Source organism: Mustelus asterias, chromosome 12 (genome assembly GCF_964213995.1).
Source record: "Mustelus asterias chromosome 12, sMusAst1.hap1.1, whole genome shotgun sequence".
NCBI lineage: Eukaryota > Metazoa > Chordata > Chondrichthyes > Carcharhiniformes > Triakidae > Mustelus > Mustelus asterias.
The window spans coordinates 99788377-99807902 of NC_135812.1; the positions used below are offsets into that span (position 1 = coordinate 99788377).

The window sequence follows — 19526 nt, forward strand, 5'->3', positions numbered from 1 at the left end:
AGTCCAAAGATGTGCGGGTTAGGTTGATTGGCCAGATTAAAAATTGCCCCTTAGAGTCCTGAGGTGCGTAGGTTAGAGGGATTAGCGGGTAAATATGTGGGGGTAGGGTCTGGGTGGGATTGTGGTCGGTGTAGACTCGATGGGCCGAATGGCCTCTTTCTGCCCTGTGGGGTTTCTATGATCTTCTATGATCTATGACATGCACGATGATGCTCTTTTGAAACAAAAAAAGCAGTGAATCCGCCATAGCCATGGCATTTTCGGTATTCAACCGGTATGCTATCAGAATGAAAAAATTGGGACCCTGTTTCCTCTGGAGGTTTTCCCCCATCCCCCCCCCTGTCCTGAAGGCAGTGATTCACAGAGCAACCATGGTTCGGTGGCAGTTAGTAGATTTCTGCCCTCCATGTAGTTAGAATTGCTGTGTTGCATTGTTACTTGAGTGAAGCAATTCCAGAAATAGATATCATGAAATGATGTGGCTGTCGTAAGAGTTTAGTGATTGCAGCGTAACTGCGAGCAATCCAAATGAGCTTAAACTCTTTGTCCTTTCTGACAATCTTTCAGGAAGAATTCTGTGCAGTGAATGTTTGGCTGATGCTTGGATTACATTGCAATAATCTTCCTGTTAGAAGGAAATTGTGCTGTAAACTACAACGTTAAATTAAAAGATTCATCTACATAATTCATTTGAGAATTGTTCTAATGTAAATTGTACTGGTGTCATTAGTATAGATTTTTATTTGCAATTTAGTTGATTTTTATGTAGCGTTCATTTAACTTTAATGCACCTCCTGTTTGCTTGGTTCATAGTCTATCAAGACACACAATTGGCAAAATGATGGTAATAAATAAAGATATATGAATTACTTCATTATTGAGCAACAATTGCAATCAGTTTTGTTTAGGTAAGATACCATTACAATTTACTACCTCTCTATGGCAAGAAACTCAGTGAAAGAACATGTAGTTCAGTAGTATTCATATTTTAGATGCATTCAAAAGTTTCAAACTTTAATTTGTTCAGTTGCTTAGAACCTGGCTCTTTCCAGCTCAATTTTGTCCCGTTTTGACCCTGGATTGATGTATTTAAGAAGGTAGATGAGGGCAGTGCAGTTGATATTGTCTACGTGGACTTTAGCAAGGCCTTTGACAAGGTACTGCATGGTAGGTTGTTGCATAAGGTTAAATCTCACGGGATCCTGGGTGAGGTAGCTAAATGGATACAAAATTGGCTTCTTGACAGCGGTGTGCATCAGGGATCAGTGCTGGGCCCACTGTTATTTGTCATTTATATTAATGATTTGGATGAGAATACAGGGGCATGGTTAGTAAGTTTGCAGATGACACCAAGATTGGTGGCATAGTAGACAGTGAAGAAAGTTATCTCCAATTGCAACAGGATCTTGATCAATTGGGCCAGTAGGCTGACAAATGGCAGATGGAGTTTAATTTAGACAAATGCGAGGTGATGCATTTTGGTAGATTGAACCAGGGCAGGACTTACTCAGTTAATGGTAGGGTGTTGGGGAGAGTTACAGAACAAAGAGATCTAGAGGTACATGCTCCTTGAAAGTGGAGTCACAGGTGGACAGAGTGGTGAAGAAGGCATTCGGCATGCTTGGTTTCATCGGTCAGAACATTGAATACAGGAGTTGGGACGTCTTGTTGAAGCTGTACAAGACATTGGTAAGGCCACATTTGGAATACTGTGTGCAATTCTGGTCACCCTATTATAGAAAGGATATTATTAAACTAGAAAGAGTGCAGAGAAGATTTACTAGGATGCCACCGGGATTTGATGGATTGAGTTATAAGGAGAGGCTGAATAGACTGGGACTTTTTTCTCTGGAGCGTAGGAGGTTGAGGGGTAACCTTATAGAGGAATATAAAATGATGAGGGGCATAGACAAGGTAGATAGTCAATATATTTTCCCAAAGGTAGGGGAGTTTAAAACTAGAGGGCATAGGTTTAAGGGGAGAGATACAAAAGTTTCCAGAGAAGCAATTTTTTCACACACAGGGTGGTGAGTGTCTGGAACAAGCTGCCAGAGGAAGTAGTAGAAGCGGGTACAATTTTATCTTTTAAAAAGCATTTAGATAGTTACATGGGTACGGTGGGTATAGAGGGATATGGGCCAAATGCGGGCAACTGGGATTAGTTTAGGGTTTTTTGTTTAAAAAAAGGGCGGCATGGACAAGTTGGGCCGAAGGGCCAGTTTCCATGCTGTAAACCTCTATGACTCTAATATGGGTAAATGATGGTGATGTTCTGACGCATCCACAATCCTCTCTTTCTTTCACAGGTTTTTATGGAACCACGACTTTATTTTCCACAATTCAAACTCTTCTGGATCGTTATATATCTTTTAAAAATTAAAAAATTGTCTTGAACATCTGTAACATTTGAAGTTTGGAATAATCTGAGTGTCTTGCTAGTTGAGGCAAAATATATTTTGTCCCAATCATTTGAAAGGTACCAGGAACTTGCTGGTAGTCATGCATTGTTATAAAGGTACAATTTTGCAAATAATGGGATTCCTATTACGTAACCATAAGTTCAAAACTATTGGAACTATTGTTTGGAGGAAGGATACTTCTAACAATAATAGCTGAAATAGCTCAGTCTGTGTATAATCCAAATTAAAATCCACCCAATAGTAACAGGGATGTTGAGGAGCAGATAGGGAAACAGATCCTGGAAAGATGTAGTAGTAACAGGGTTGTCGTGATGGGAGACTTTAATTTCCCAAACATCGATTGGAATATCCCTAGGGTAAGGGGTTTGGATGGGGAGGAGTTTGTTAGCTGTGTACAGGAGGGTTTCCTGACACAGCATGTGGATAAGCCTACAAGAGGAGAGGCTGTACTCGGTCTGGTACTGGCTAATGAGCCTGGACAGATGTCGGATCTCTGTGGGGGAGCATCTTGGGGATAGTGATCATAACTCTATCTCCTTTACGCTAGCATTGGAAAGAGATAGGATCAGGCAAGCTAGGAAAGTGTTTATCTGGAGTAGGGGGAAATATGAAGCTATCAGGCAGGAGGTTAGAGGCGTAAATTGGAAGGAGGTATTCTCGAGGAAAAGTACCGAAGTAAGGTGGCAGATTTTCAAGGAATGTTTGTCTGGAGTTCTGCATGTCAACGTTCTGATGAGACAGGGAGGTTTTAGTAGGTTACGGGAACCGTGGTGCATGAAAGCTGCGCTGAACCTAGTCAAAAAGAAAAGGAAAGTGTACAAAAGGCTCAGAGAGCTAGGCGATGATAGGGATCTAGATGAGTATACGGCTTGTAGGAAGGGACTTAAGAAAGAAATTAGGAGAGCCAGAAGGGGTCATGAGAAGGCCTTGGCAGATAAGATTAAGGAGAACCCTAAGGCGTTCTATAAATATGTGAAGAGTTAAAAGGATGAGATGTGAAGGAATAGGACCTATAAAATGTGAAGGTGAGAAAGTATGTACAGAACCGGAAGAAATATCAGAGGTGCTTAATGAATACTTTACCTCGGTATTCACGGTGGAAAAAGACCTGGGTGGTTGTACTACAGGATTGCGGCAGACTGAAAAGATTGAGTATGTGGACATTAAGAAAGAGGATGTGTTGGAAATTTTGAATAGCATCAAGATAGATAAGTCGCCGGGACCGGATGGGATGTACCCCAGGGTACTGTGGGAGGCGAGGGAAGAGATTGCAGAGCCTCTGGCGATGATCTTTGCGTCGTCAATGGAGACGGGAGAGGTTCTGGAGGATTGCGGATGTGGTTCCTATATTCAAGAAAGGGAATAGGGATAGCCCAGGAAATTACCGACCGGTGAGTCTAACCTCAGTGGTTGGTAAGTTGATGGAGAAGATCCTGAGGGACAGGATTTATGAACATTTGGAGAAGTTTAGTATGCTCAAAAGTAGTCAGCACGGCTTTGTCAAAGGCAAATCGTGCCTTATGAGCCTGGTGGAGTTCTTTGAAAATGTGACTAAACACATTGACGAAGGAAAAGCGGTAGATGTGGTTTACATGGACTTCAGCAAGGCGTTCGAAAAGGTTCCCCATGCAAGACTTCTCGAGAAAGTGAGAGGGCATGGGATCCAAGGGGCTGTTGCCTTGTGGATCCAGAACTGGTTTGCCTGCAGAAGGCAGAAAGTGGTTGTAGATGGGTCTTTTTCTGAATGGAAGTCGGTTGCCAGTGGAGTGCCCCAGGGGATCTGTTCTGGGACCCTTGATGTTTGTCATTTTCATAAATGACCTGGATGAGGAAGTGGAGGGATGGGTTGGTAAGTTTGCCGACGACACGAAGGTTGGTGGTGTTGTGGATAGTTTGGAGGGATGTCAGAAGCTGCAGCGTGACATAGATAGGATGCAAGACTGGGCGGAGATGGACTTCAACCCGGATAAATGCGTCGTAGTCCATTTTGGCAGGTCAAATGGGATGAAGGAGTATAATATCAAGGGTAAGACTCTTAGCAGTGTAGAGGATCAGAAGGACCTTGGGGTCCGGGTCCATAGGACTCTTAAATCAGCCTCGCAGGTAGAGGAGGTGGTTAAGAAGGCGTACGGTGTGCTGGCCTTCATCAATTGAGGGATTGAGTTTAGGAGTCGGGAGATAATGATGCAGCTTTATAAGACCCTTGTGAGACCCCACTTGGAGTACTGTGCTCAGTTCTGGTCGCCTCATTACAGGAGGGATGTGGAAATGATTGAAAGGGTGCAGAGAAGATTTACAAGGATGTTGCCTGGATTGGTTGGCATTACTTATGAGGATAGGTTGAGGGAGCTTGGTCTTTTCTCCTTGGAGAGACGAAGGATGAGAGGTGACCTGATAGAGGTGTACAAGATGTTGAGAGGTATAGATCGGGTGGATTCTCGGAGGCTTTTTCCCAGGGCTGAAATGGCTGCTACGAGGGGACACAGGTTTAAGGTGCTGGGGAGTAGGTACAGAGGAGATGTCAGGGGTAAGTTTTTCACTCCAGAGGATGGTGGGTGAGTGGAATCGGCTGCCGTCAGTGGTGGTGGAGGCAAACTCGATAGGGTCTTTTAAGAGACTTCTGGATGAGTACATGGAACTTAATAGGATTGAGGGTTATAGGTAAGCCTATATATAAGCCTAGGTAGGTAGGGACATGACCGGCGCAACTTGTGGGCCGAAGGGCCTGTTTGTGCTGTATTTTTTCTATGTTCTAATTATTACATTTTCAAAATCTGTGACATTATAGAAAGCACATGGAAGGTGCTGCAGTTACTTTCCTTGAAAATCTTGGCTCTTGTGGGTTCGACTTCATTCCACGTGCTTAACTGCGTGCTATTTACTACTAGAAACTCAATTTGTCCCTGTTTAAAGTACATCAATCAATCCAGTGTTCATCGAGCAGTAACTAGAAATAGCATTTAGATCTTAGTGTTAACAGATCATTGAAAATTTCTAGTTTCATGTGCCCTTGATTTTACTGTGTATTTTAAAAATAAAGTAGTCAGTAATCCCAGTTTGTCTATTCTCTTTATTCCCACAAAAACCGAATATAGTTAGCAAGAGATGGTTTTTTAAAAAACAAATTTTGCTGCTCATTCACTCGAGTCTTGTGCTGCTTATTAATATATACTCTTTTCCTTTCGGCAGGCCAGGTATAAGCAGAGCCTGGATCCAACAGTGGATGAAGTTAAAAAGCTCTGCACATCACTCAGGCGCAATGCCAAGGAAGAGCGTGTGCTTTTCCATTACAATGGACATGGAGTGCCAAGACCAACAGTAAATGGCGAAATCTGGGTATTCAATAAGGTAACCAAGCTTTGACTAACTTCTCATGCCAATATAGAGTGCTGGTACTAAGACCTAACATCACTATTGCATTTCTCCTTGAATTCAGCAGCCATGTGGGAGGATTATAAGGGCGATGATATCTTCCTTGTCTGTTAATTGTTCAACATAACTGGGATATAAAATTAGTGTGTAAAAATAGTTTTATATTAGGAAGGTGATGGCTGCTTCCAGGTACTTTCCACAAAGAGCTTGTATATTGAATGAATTTGAGTAAAAGCCCAGAAGCTACAAGTTGGGTGAGTATGGTTAATCATCAAGCGGTACCAGCTGTGACACTTGAATGAGTCAATTATGAAATTAAATGGCTTTTTAAAATTTCTTTGGCGTATACGGATTTGAAGTCAGTGCGTGATACATGATACTGTATGGAATAAGCCAGAAATATTGAACAAATTAAAGTAAGTTTTCTAAAGTTTTCATCTGACTTGACGGAAGGAGAGTGAAATATAACTTGCATACAATGTTTAAACTATGAAAATATGTACATGCGTAGAATGTACTGCATTGTTCACCTTCCTAACCCTGTACATTAATCATATTAGCAAATAACATTTTATGAGGACCCGATTACACTTTTTTGTATCTGTACAAAGGATGTTTAGATATACATTCTCTCTGCAGTTTCCAACGTGATGAATTCATGATTTGAGACTGCCCTGGGACAAGTTGAGTGCTTCCGTTAAGAGTAGTCAAAATAAGAGGGCGGGACACTGTGCTTGACATGACTTCCTTTGCAGCACCCTCTCTGAAGCAGAGTTGGGGGAGACCTCAAAGTAGTTGACCTGTCCCTCTGTTGGGAGATATGCTGTGACTTGTGGAATAGTAAACAATTTAAAACAAGCGGTGGGAGAGGAGAAAGCAATCGGTCCGATTTTAAACTTGGCAAGTTATTTGCTATTCGGAGTGCATTTAACCTAGAACTGTGCAGTGCCTACGTGTATATTCCATGGATCTCCAGCTATAGCCTTAAAAGTCTTAGTTTAGGACAATATGTCCTATAGTTTCTCCAAATCAGGATAGGATGAGCTAGACTTGTAGCTCAAACTGACATAAAAAAAAATGAATAGCCTTTGTCAAAGAACCGAAGCACCTCACAATCGCAATGTAACTTGTTGTAGTCCGAAGTTGTTTATAACAACACAAGGGATCAACAAACAAATACTTGTAACTTTAATGTGCAAAACCTTCAGGTAACTTTGCAACCAGAGTGCTTGCATTTTTTGCTAGGGTTTACTGCTCGTGTAATCACTAATTTGAGATGGAGTGGTAGGGTAACAGATTTCCTCTTAAGAAAGAGAAATTAGAGGCAAACGCAATTGGAACTGTGGTTGCATACTGTTGTTGGCAAAGATCTAGGAGAAGTTATCTAGCCACCTACTGTTATGGAATTATGCATAATACGGAGGAAGGAATAAATAACAGCTATCAATATCATTGTCCTTTTGTTTGATATACTACTGTACAAAGTTTTAACAATATATTTAATTTGAACCCAATTAGAATAATTCATTTGCCTTCAACAGCAACAATCATTGCATCCTTCCAAGTAAGGCTTTGTACAGCTTAGACTTTTCAGGATTCGGGTTTAAATTGTTCCTTTGTGCTTTCGACTGCATGTGATTCTGAGTATCAGAAATAACGCAGTAAGGCTGATGTGCAGATTTTAGCTTCCACTTTAAAATTTGATTGAATTTTTTAATTTTCAGTATTTTTATTTTCAACCATTTTTTTGGGACAAATGCCATTCCACTGTCATCCAATCAGTGTCTCTTTTCCAATGCTCAATCCATTCAGATGGTGTAAGAGAAGCTTACTGAATAAATCCTGAAGCTATTGAAGTATGTTTATGAAAATAGGTAAGCTGTTCTACTTGTAAAAAGGGATGACAGTACAGTTTTCTGAAATGTGGCCATCTGTATAGCCAGGATTTGTATTGAATGTATTGCTAAAATGCATTATGCTCAGCTTGGACCTCTATTTTGCAGAATGTTACAAATGTGGGACTTTAATTTTTAAAAATAAAATTGATTCAAATTGCATTTTTGATAATGGTAAGCAAGAGTTCTGAATAACTGAGAACCATTGTAAAATGCCCAGGCAAGTAAGTTAATCTCATTGTTGTTAGGTTGTGCCACAATTACATTAACTGAATATTTTATGCTTCGGTTTAAAGGAGATAAATGCAAACGTACACATATAGGTTGCAGTACTCTAGCTTTGTATAATATTCAAATGGCCTCTTGAGGTTTAAAGAAAGAACAAATTTCCCATCTCATAACTTATAAATTATATTTCAAATGATAATGATGGGCCAATATAACTGACATGATTTAAAGTCCAGAACTGGTGTGTTTTTGAATCAAGTTGTGTTTGCGCAGTTGGACCATTGCAACTTTACATTATTTTGCTTAACTTCATTGTAGATTCTTAAATGCAGGAAACACACCAGTGCCAGCTTTGTCTCGCTCTGACTTGTTGTAGCAAACGCACATTGTCTTTGCTCTTTTTCTGTGGATATTTAGTTTATTTAATTTTGAGTGGAATATTTTCTGTGGGGTGATCCGGATGGGTTTAACTGTTGCTTACCCTAAGGTGGTCTTACAGTTCTGAGGTGTTTAAGATTTATTATGTTATGTGATGCTACTGTGTCTTTAAGAAATGTATTTTTAATCATGTTCTCTGCAGTTATAAGCAGGCACCAAGCTGCCTGATTAGATGTCCTTTTATTGCTGCTTAAATGATTTAATGGGTTTTTGTTTATTTTTAATTTGGGCCTAATGCACTCTCTTGAAGTTTATGAGCTTTTTGGAAATGTTGGGGGAAGAACGACTGACAGGTCAGGTGGGACAGTTTTTTCCCTCGTGTTTTTTTTACTTTCAGTTTTGGTTGCTGGCTAGTTAGAAGATGTTTGGACTCCAGGCTGGATGCAGTGTTTTGTCTTTCCCCTGGTATTAGAAATTCTGCTGGCTAGTTGGAAGCAGTCTTTCTTTCTTGAGTGAAAAGTTTGCTGTTGGTTTGCTAGCTAGCGGCAAGCAGTGGCTCTATCTCTACCTCGAACTGTGCTGGGAATTCCAGAACGGAGAAGCCAGAGTTTCAATTCACCATCCAAAGGACTAATTCATAGCGGAGTGTTGCAGAACTGAAGAATCACATGAGCATATGTATTTTCTGTGCTAAATCAAAACTAGGGGCTAGTTGGTAAGAATGTTGCGTTGGAACAGTACATTGAGCTGTTAAGGCTTATACAACATCATGGTTGTTTTTGTTCCTGTTTGTCATTGGTAAAAATTATTGCTGATTTTCTTTGTGTGTTAACTGTATTCTTAGATAAATTTTGTTTGAGAAAAGCTCCCTCGTGGGTTGTTTGAATCATGTCTGGGGTAAGCATATCTTGTGCTTACTTGTGCCAAAAGCTTATGGTCTAGGCTGACTTTCATGAAATATCTTGGAGTTTCTGACCTGGATTATAAAAGTTGTGTGACTGTGTTTTTAAGGCAGAATGAAGGGGGTTATGTAATATGCTCTGCAGTTTGTCTGACAGCAAGTCTGGTTGCTGGATGGTGCAAGATGTTTAAATTTGGATACAATGGCAGCAGTCTGAGAGCTAACAGTGGACAGACCAAGAGTCTCCAAGAGTGTTGTAAATGTCAGGTTCTCAACAGTTTAGTTCCTTTTGCCCCCACCACAAACTTGCATCCGGGCGGGAGAAAATCCCATCCATGCAATTTTATTCCCCCCCCCATCCCCAGCAACCTCCTCAAACACTCCCTCCAGTAGGTTTACTCGGGCCAGTATTTGTTCAATAGAATCGTTAGCCTTTTGTTACAGTAAATGTCCAAATCTTGTCAAATCACACTTTCAGCCATTAACTGGAAGTTCAAATTACTTTTCAAAAATGTATTGGGCTCCACGGATTGCAACAGCCAAGACCTCTTGCTGGTCTACTCAATTTCTTCCCATAGCACATAATTCTCTCCTTTTGGGCATGAGCTTGAATTCCTAGTTTTTAAGACAAAAAGCTATAGAAAATTGGATCCCGCGGTTAGCTTTTTTCACGTTATGTTGCTGCAAAAGTTAAAAGGTCAGCTTTGTCAAGCATGGGAGGCAGCCCATAACATAATAGCGTAATATTGCAATTTTAGTTCAAGCCCAATTAATATAATAACTCTGAAACTATCATTGTACTGTTGAGGATGGTTGCATTAATATGATTTAACTTATTATTGTCATGTATTGGGATACAGTGAAAAGTAATGTTTCTTGCGCGCTATACAGACAAAACATACTGTTCATAGAGTACATAGGGGAGAAGGAAAGGCGAGGGCGCAGAGTATAGTGTTTCAGTTGCAGATAGGGTGTAGAGACAAGGTGCAGAGAAAGATCGGCTTAATATATGGTATGTCTATTAATATCTATTAGCGTTCCTTGTACAGATGTGGAGAAATAAGTAAACAGCTAGCAATGTGCAAAATTGGATTCTGTGCAGCCCATAATCTTCTTTTAGGTAATTTTAGTAAAATTGTATTAAATCTACGTTATCCTAAAGGCTAAACTGTGACTCAATTTATATAACTGAGTTCACGTAGAATGGCTTAAGATCCAAATGAAGTATCTCAAATATCCATTTTCAGGACCTGCCTTTTGGAGGGCAGCACAAAAAACATTGGAGGGGCAGTGACGCTTTAGTCCTTTTTTAGTATTTTTGTCATTTTGCTTGTACCCTTTCCTCAAATTACAGGATTTATAATATTGGGTTGTAAATTTTTAAAGTCTTTTAAAATTGGACATTTCTTTTGAAGCAAAGAACACCTGCTTCATCCTTTTGCAGTGTGCACTAATTATTTTGTGCATTTGCTGGCGGCAGGTGACCTGATTTCACAAACAAGTCTCCCGTTATGTTGGATTCAAAATTGATTCAAAAATGAAAATTAAATTCAAATGCATTTTTCTGCATTTCTGTTTTGGTTGCACCTTCCCAGTCAAATCTGATGCAATTAATTGTTCATGCAAGATTCCAAGCGATTTTTTAAAAAAAATCTTCCGGAGTAATTCAATTGATAATTCTTTTCCTTAAACCACAATAATGAAAGCCTTTCAGCTTACCAAGCTTTCAGTCAAACCAGTATTTGTCAACCTATTTTCAATGCAAAAGATGTTCTTATTGGACAGTGGCCTAGTGATATTATCGCGAGATTATTAATCCAGAATCTCAGCTAATGTTTCTGGGGGCCCGGGTTCAAATCCTGCCACAGCGGATGGTGGAACTTGAATTCAATAAAAAAAATATCTGGAATTAAGAATCTACTGATGACCACGAAACCATGTCGATTGTTGGAAAAATCCATCTGGTTCCTTTAGGGAAGGAAATCTGCCGTCCTTATCTGGTCTGGCCTACATGTGATTCCAGAGCCACAGCAATGTGGTTGACTCTCAACTGCCCTCCAAGGACAACTAGGGATGGGCATTAAATATTGGCCAGCCAGCGATGCCCATGTCCCTCGAATGAGTTTAAAAAAAAGTAATCCAGAGGTCTGAACTAATATAATTCACAGGGCGTGAGGTTGAATCACATCGTTGTTTGTGGATTTGAATTCAGTTACTAGAAGGGTAATAACAGTGAAAATGTCCATGAAGGTGCCTGATTGCTATAAAAACTCAATCTCTTTCAGGGAAGGAAACCTGATGTCCTTCTCTGGTTTGGGACTATAATCCGGGCCTACATGATTGAAGTTTCACTGCTCTTTGGAGTGGCCTAGTTTGCCATTCGGTTGTATCAAAACCACCAGAAAGAATAACACCATACGGTGGGGCTGCACAGTGGCACAGTGGTTAGCACTGCTGCCTCACAGCACCAGGGACCTGGGTTCAATTCCGCCCTCGGGTCACTGTCTGTGTGGAGTTTGCACATTCTCCCCGTGTCTGCGTGGGTTTCCTCCGGAAGCTCCGGTTTCCTCCCACAGTCTAAAGATGCGCGGGTTAGGTTGATTGGCCTTGCTAAATTGATCCTTAGTGTCAGGGGATTAATGGTAAATATGTAGCGTTATGGGGATAGGGCCTGGGTGGGATTGTGGTCGATGCAGACTCAATGGGCCGAATGGCCTCCTGCACTGTAGGGATTCTATGACTGCATTGCTTCATTGAGGTCCATCACGGTCTTAAAGAAACTGGGAATGAGCAATTAGGGCTGGTCTTGCCAGTGACACCCACATTCTGGGAATTAATAACACAAAAGCATTGAGAGGAATTAACTGTTCCGATTAACCAACGTAAGAAATAACATTCTTAACATTAGACGAAGTTTGAAGTTATGTTCAGTGCAGTTATTTAAATTGCTATCTTAAATTGTAAAATTGAAAGTCTAGTTTATAAAGGATTTTCAATTCATGCTGATTTCCCTTGATAATGGAATTCTGTAGGGAATTTTACATGTAATTGCATGTAATGGGCGTGTTGATGAACGATGCGCTGTTTCGGTGTAATTAGTTCTGTGTTTGCCATGACAGTAAAATTTGCAATAAAAGTGAAACAAATTTGTCAAAAAATGGAAGAGAAGTATAAGTTTCTTTCCCAGCATTTAATTGTGTTTTTTTTTTCCTTTTATGGCAGAACTATACCCAGTATATCCCTCTCTCCATTTATGATCTTCAGACTTGGATGGGCAGCCCCTCTATTTTTGTGTATGACTGCTCAAATGCTGGTATCATAGTGAAGTCATTTAAGCAATTTGCGTTACAGAGGGAGCAGGAGTTGGAGGTATGTATGCTCTTTTCATGTTCACAATCACACGCCAGTAGTGAAATGTTTTTAGCTCAAATGTACTAAAAGAAAAATTCTAATGTGAGTACTCGGGCTTCATCCTCAACCCTTGTAATTAGTAATTATTTTTAAGTACAGTACCTTCACTGAGAATAAACAATGAATGGTGCGATTCTTGATTGTTCCGTCATGAGCTGCAATTGATGTTTTCCACGTCTCTCAAGATCTTTAGATTTGCTTTTGAATGGTGTTTATTATTTTTCGCATCGGATCAGAAAATGAATCCAAGGCCAGAAACCAGAGTCAGGCTATTACGTGGTCAGAGCACCCTATTATAATTCATGGTAGCAATTTTATGCTTCCTATTACAGAGAACAGTATACGTGAGTCATTGTACTCCATTATTGTAGTATTTATTTGTGAACTTCGAGTCCGTGATTAAAATTAATTTGCATAAATTAGCTCTCCCGTTTCTTATGCTGATATTCACTTGTTCTGATGAAGGCTCTTGCGTTCTATCCATCAACATTGTTTTTTTGAGGGGCAGTAGTTTATCCTGTCTATAACTCCTACACATTCCTTAGGAAGTTTGAATTCCTCCCTCCTTGTAGAATGCATGTCAAAGGGTAGATGCATTGTTGAATCTGCTTTTTGTTCCAAGGCATCATAGAATCCTACAGTGCAGAAGGAGGCCATTCGGCCCATCGAGTCTGCACTGACCACAATCCCACCCAGGCCCTATCCCCATAACCCCATGCATTTAACCTAGCTAGCCTCCCTGACACTAAGGGGCAATTTAGCATGGCCAATCCACCTAACCCGCACATCTTTGGATCTTCTAAGCATTGGGCATTGAAGATGAACAGATTCTAGCATTCTTGTACATAACTGTAATTTTTTCCAACTTTTGTAATAGATAAAATATCCAATAGGTTATAGAAGTTTGTACAGCATATTCTGAAATCTGACATCCCCTTGGCTACATGGTTTAAAGAGAGTAGGGACAAAGATCATGAGGTTGCCAGTCACAAGGGGGTATTTGAATACAGGAGGTCTCAATTTGTTGCCCATCCCTAATTTCTGTTGAGAAGGTGATGGTGAGCTGCCACTTTGAACTGCGTAAGAAGTTTAACAACACCAGGTTAAAGTCCAACAGGTTTATTTGGTAGCAAAAGCCACACAAGCTTTCGGAGCTGCAAGCCCCTTCTTCAGGTGAGTGGCTTTCAACCTTGAACTGCACCAGTCAATGTAGTGTAGGCATACTTAGTACTGTCATGATGTAATAAACATCAACTTTTATAATGGCTTCAATAAAGTTCCATGTGGAAGATTGTAGGTAGGATGTGGATGAGAAATTTGTTGAAAGAGAGGAAGGCATTGGTAGACTTGGAGCCAGTGTGTATTGGAGGAGTAATGTAGGGCAGGTGGAAACCTGTGTAATAGTATTAATACAGAAGATGGGGGTCCTAATGTGTCGAGTTTTGATGTGTAGAATTATCTTTCCTCATGCTTAACCGTTCCTTGCCCTTGCCTTTCATCCCAAGATAGAAATATTTCTCTCCATTTCTGTTATCTTCTGTTTCAGTTGAGTTGGAATGCATTCAATAGAAAGGAAACGGTTGGTTTAAAAAGTTCTGAGAGGTATCACGGAAGTATAATAAGACAGAAATGGATGCTACAAGGAGGACGTGATGCAAGGAGTGTTAGAAAGCTTGGGCAGCGATGAACTTCATGTTGGGCTAGAAGGGGAAGTGGAGCATTGTAGGAGTTGAAAGGAATTCCGGAGTGTGAGTCCTCCACAACTGGAGGCATGGCCACCATGATGGGCAAAAATGCAATGTGATGCTTGTAATTTGCAATTATATAATGCTGTTATCACATTGAAATGTCTCAAGATGCTTCACAATCTAATCGGACAAAATTTGACAGCAAATCATGTAGATATCTTGGGCAAGTTACCACAATTTTGGTCAAAAAGGGAGGCTTTAAGGAGTGGCGAAGGTAGAGAAGCAGAGAGATTTAGGGAGGGAATTCCCGAGCTTAAGGTTTAGGCGATCAAAGGAACTAATGGCCGCTAATGGTGAGGAGATGGAAATTGGAGTTTTGCAAGAGGTCAGTATTGGTGGAACAGTTATCTCAAAGGTCACAGAGTGAGTCAAGATCCATGGAGGGATTTGAATACAAGGGTGGAAATTTTAAAATTAAGGTGTTTCCTGACCTGGTGCTAGGTCTAAGTGAGCACAGATAATGGCCTAACTGAACTTAATGCGGATTAGGATACAGGCAGCAGAGTTTTGCGCGTGTTATTAAATTTACCCAAGGTAGAATGTGGAAGCCCAGCCTGGAGAGCATTGATAAAGTCACATCTGGTCTTAAAAGTTGTGGATGTGGGCAAAGGTAGGCGAAGCTGCAGGAGTTATCAAGTTAGACAATTGTCAACAAAAGACGTTGGGGCAGAAAGGCATAGTTGATGTCGCCGAAGGTGACAGCGGTCAAGAAGGCATACTGCATCCTCATTTTTGACTTTGGTTAGGACTATTTGGGTGTTGTGATGGGGGCACACACCTGATTGGAGAAATGGGAATGGAGTTGCTGAGATTTAAGGGCAAAAACAAATTCATGAACCCTGGATTGAGAAGGAACAGATGATGCATTTCTTTCAGTTGAATATGGATGCTGCCTTTCATAATCGTATTTTTCTTTGGTTTTCATTATAGGCAGTTGTTTGTATTATTTACATTTGACACTATGATAGTGTGTCTCATGACGAATGGTTGGTTGTTTACTGTTTGGAATTTTTTTAGTTTTGTATGGGAAGCTTGTGTGTTTCTAGCTGCTGGAAAAGGGGAAGAAGGATCCTGATTTTAAGATTCTTTTGCTTCCTTTGTCTTTGGAGTACTGATTAATTTTGAGAGAGTCTTAACCATCACAGCACTTTCTAAAGCTCTGTTGGAAATACCTACTATATCTTAGTTATCCAATGAGTGCTTATGACATGATTAGGATTGTCCCAACACTCAAGGGAGCTAATTATTGCTGATGGTCATTAACCCAGAGCACTTTGGTGATTTTACAGTTTTATTTTTGTTAATGTAGAGGGATCACTGTGAATCAGCAGCTGCTCCTATCTTCATGAAAGCTTCCCTTCTTCACCCTCTCAACCCCATCAGTACTGTTACTATTTGAAATATCTTTTGTGCAGGTAGATTTCCCCATTTTGGCTGCTTTGGTTTTAAAAATTAGATAATCCACTTGCTTCTTGAAGACACAAAGGTGGAATATTTGGTTAGTGGGAGAGAAATGGAAAATTATATAGTTTGAGGTACAGGTTACGCTGACGTATTTAGCACTTTTCCAATTCATTTTGTTTCCTTTCGATATTAATTACCGCTGATGCTGGAAAATAGTGAAGAACTAAATTCACATTAATTTTGGAATTGTGCATGTTTTATTAATGCATTATATTTTTTCATTTAAAATGGTAACAATTGACCGAACTAATTTTAGCTCCCATTTTTCTAAAAAATTCATGAACCAAGCACAAATTTGGAGTTTCAATTTTATTGGCATTCTGCCCACGTTAATTGCACTCAGTGAGCTGTGTGCGATAGAGGTTTGGTTACTGTATTGTTGGCCACATTGCTATGCTGTTTGGGTGGTTCCCGGAGAATAGCATGCGAAAGAAAATGAATTTGAGAGCTTGAGAGTAGTTTTTATAAAGTTCATCAAATTTGAAATTGTGGTCCAACTGTTGTCAGATAAGTACAAAGTGGTTAAACTTAAAGCATTAGGCGAGTTGTATAACATTGCAGGTGATTCATGTTTAATTGTCATGAATTTCATGTAAAAGATACTGGTGATTTTCTTTTGTTCTTTGATTGTGGAGATGAAATGTTATGATTTGGTTCCCTTAATATTGTACTTCCTCAACCATTTAAATCACCTTGGGCCCTATGGTGCCAAATAGGAACCCTCTTGTATTCAAAAGAGTAGTGAGACAAACCTTCTTTACATTATTGCATGTGCCGAGGATAAAGCGTTCTATGCTTTCATTTCAACGAGCAAAACGCACCATCCACCTTTTTTTGACATTAAGATAAAACCAATGCAGTGATGATCTTTTTTTCCTAACATTTGTAATCTATGGACTGCCACCCAAAAGTGCTCTAAGGAGTGGTTTGATGGATGTTTTCAATAGTTCTGAGTGGGAGAGGGTTGCATTTAAATTGGAAAGCTCTAATTGTAGGTGTTGTCTGGCTATTAATTGTATTTAGTCACCAGTATCCTTCCTTTCATTATGCAGGAGAAAAATTATTCTGTTACCCTAATGTGTTTGCACAATAAATATGAAAACATGCCCAACTCAAATGGTTTATACTTCATTTAACTTCATATTAAAAGCATTAGAAATTTTTGTGAATCCATATTTTTAAGTGTGATTTCATTTTGAATAATATCTAAGTCAGTTTTGCTCTTGTATGAACACCAATGAGAACATTTAGTGATAGCATTTTCTTTTCTCATATGCTGACTTTCCCAATGCCAATTTTCTCTTGTGCTGAAGACATAAATTCCCTGCTGGAGTGTGATTTCATGGGCACTGGGTGAATTTGGGGAGTCAGGAGGTGAGTTACTCGCCGCAGGATTCTTGGTCTGTGACCTGCTCGTGTAGCCACTGTATTTATATGGCTAGTCCAGTTCAGTTTCTGGTCAGTGGTAGCCCCTCGGATGTTGATAGTGGGGGATTCCATGATGGTAATGCCATTGAATGTTAAGGAGCGATGGTTAGACCCTCTCTTGTTGGGAATGGTCATTGCCTGGTACTTGTGGGGCATTAATGTTACTTGCCACTTGTCAACCCAAGCCTGCATGTTTTTGCATTTGGTTATAGACTGCTTCAATATCTGAGGAGTTGCGTCATTATTGCATTGCTGTACTCAAAATGGCTGGCTTGTTTTTGACAATTCAACAGGGACTACATTTCAAAAGTTATTAATTGCTGTCAAGAGCTTTGGAACTCGAGGTTGTATAAGACATTGCATTGCATAAGTCGAAGGCTCCCTTTTTCCTTCTGCTGTTATGTTGTCAGTGTTATAATTAAGATGTATTCTGTACAATGGATATAAACAATTTATAGTTGTCTGCAAATAATCGCTGCAGTGGAAAAATGGCATTCAATAATTAATATGCTGAGCATTGTTTAAACCTTCAGCTGGCACTTCAGTGCAACACTGAGAGGTGCTGGATTATCAGAGATGCCATCTTTTGGTAGAGAAGCTGAATTGTCTACCACACAGTCCAATGAATAAAATGCACAAAGAGTTAATCTCATGTTCTGGACAATACTTATCTCTCAACCAGTTCAAAAATAGTCTTTTCGTAGTACAGAACTTGAGTATTGCTGAAAAAAGAGACATGCTATCGAAGCCCATGACAGTGTCTTGATCAATCAGAGTCAACCTGTCTGGTTTGAACTTCAACAAAAGCTTGGCAGTTAACTGTTCTCTGCTGTATTCTCCATGGCAACGCCTCTACCTTTCAGGGTCCACTAGCCAACCAATCAGTACTCTCTTCTCATGCAGTATATATTGTTTTACTGTTTTTTTAATCATCTGGGCTGTCCTGATAAGTGCAAAATGAAAAGCTTTGCTGGTAAGTCTTTTTTAGCAATACTCCCAAGTTCAAAAATACTTCATTGGTTATAAAGTGTTACTCCATGGGTTGTGAAATCCACTTTATTGAAAAATGGATGGTAGTTTAATGCAAACTGCATGAAGTCTTGGAGAAAAGTCTAGTATTTTACAGCTCGAGGTGTGATTCTTAGTTAAATTACCCATGATATTTCTTCAGAACAACTTGAGGCCAAAACATTGTCTGATTTCAAGAAGAAATTAGGTATAGCTGTTGGGGCTAAAGGGATCAAGGGATATAAGAGGAAGGGGGGGGGGGGGGGGGGGATGATCAGCCATGATCAATATGAATCATGGAGCAGGCTCGAAGGCTGAATGGCCAACTCCTGCTTCTAGTTTCTATGTTTCAAATCTATTAACAGACATGAAGCCAGCACTCAGATTATTTGTGAACCAGTGCTGCTATGCAACTCTTATCTCTGACCTTGTGGACCAAAGCTAGGTTCTCCTTTTGACCGATTGGTCAGTCCATAATGTTAAAAGTTCTTGGTATGTTCTAATGTGATGACAGAGGAAGAGCATGAGAGCTGTTCGCTTCTAAGTGGATGCAAAGAAGGAAGAAATCAAGGTACTTTAGGGATGATATTCAATGGCCAAATGGCTTTTTCTTGTCCTTAACCTTTTTTGTATATACAGATGTTAATGATAAGCCTGATAATGATTTTCCATTAGGTTTGAAACCCAGTTGATAAAGGGCATTTCCTTTGAAATTTAGTAAGAAGTCTCATGACACCAGGTTAAAGTCCTTTCAAAGTGCCTTTGAAATATAGGTTTGATCAATCCCATAATGAGGAATGGTGCATGAATCGTACTGTTCCACTATCAAGCATCTTATCCCCCCCTTGAAATATTTGATCACTATTGCATTGTGTGTTTGGTTGACCAAACAGTCCTCGCGATTCCTTCTGTGAAGCAGGATTCTGATGAAGCAATGCCTATTTCATGGTCTCAGAACATGTTTCTAGAAATAAAATGCATGAACCCTGGATTCTGATACAAACCATGAAGTGTCTGCTAGCTTCCAGAATTGACTACGAAGCTGAAGAGCCACACTCTAGTTCTAATTGGTGAAGTTTGGTTTGCCAAATTAAGCAAACCTCTTTGCTTGCATATGTCAGCTTGTTTGCTCCAGCCACAGCATGCATAGGGGAGGGGCTTCCATGGCCCTGTGACAACAACAGACACTAAATTTAAAACATTAAACAAACTCGTCCTTTGGAAGATGTGTGAAGGTTGTGTGTTTGTAGACCCATGATCTGTGTTTTAGGTG

The 19526-nt window shown here is 40.0% G+C and overlaps 1 protein-coding gene across 3 annotated transcripts in view; it reads left to right on the plus strand.

Annotated features, from left to right (window-relative positions):
• The window catches only part of rptor (regulatory associated protein of MTOR, complex 1), a 440065-nt gene that overhangs the window by 122355 nt on the left and 298184 nt on the right, over positions 1 to 19526 (plus strand). For all 3 annotated transcript variants that reach the window (XR_013499184.1, XM_078225712.1, XM_078225713.1), the window contains exons 4-5: positions 5610 to 5768; positions 12417 to 12563. Coding sequence is in view for 2 of the 3 variants with exons in the window: in XM_078225712.1 (XP_078081838.1) it covers positions 5610 to 5768; positions 12417 to 12563 (306 nt within the window). In the remaining variant the exon portion in view is untranslated. The remainder of the gene's footprint in view (positions 1 to 5609; positions 5769 to 12416; positions 12564 to 19526) is intronic.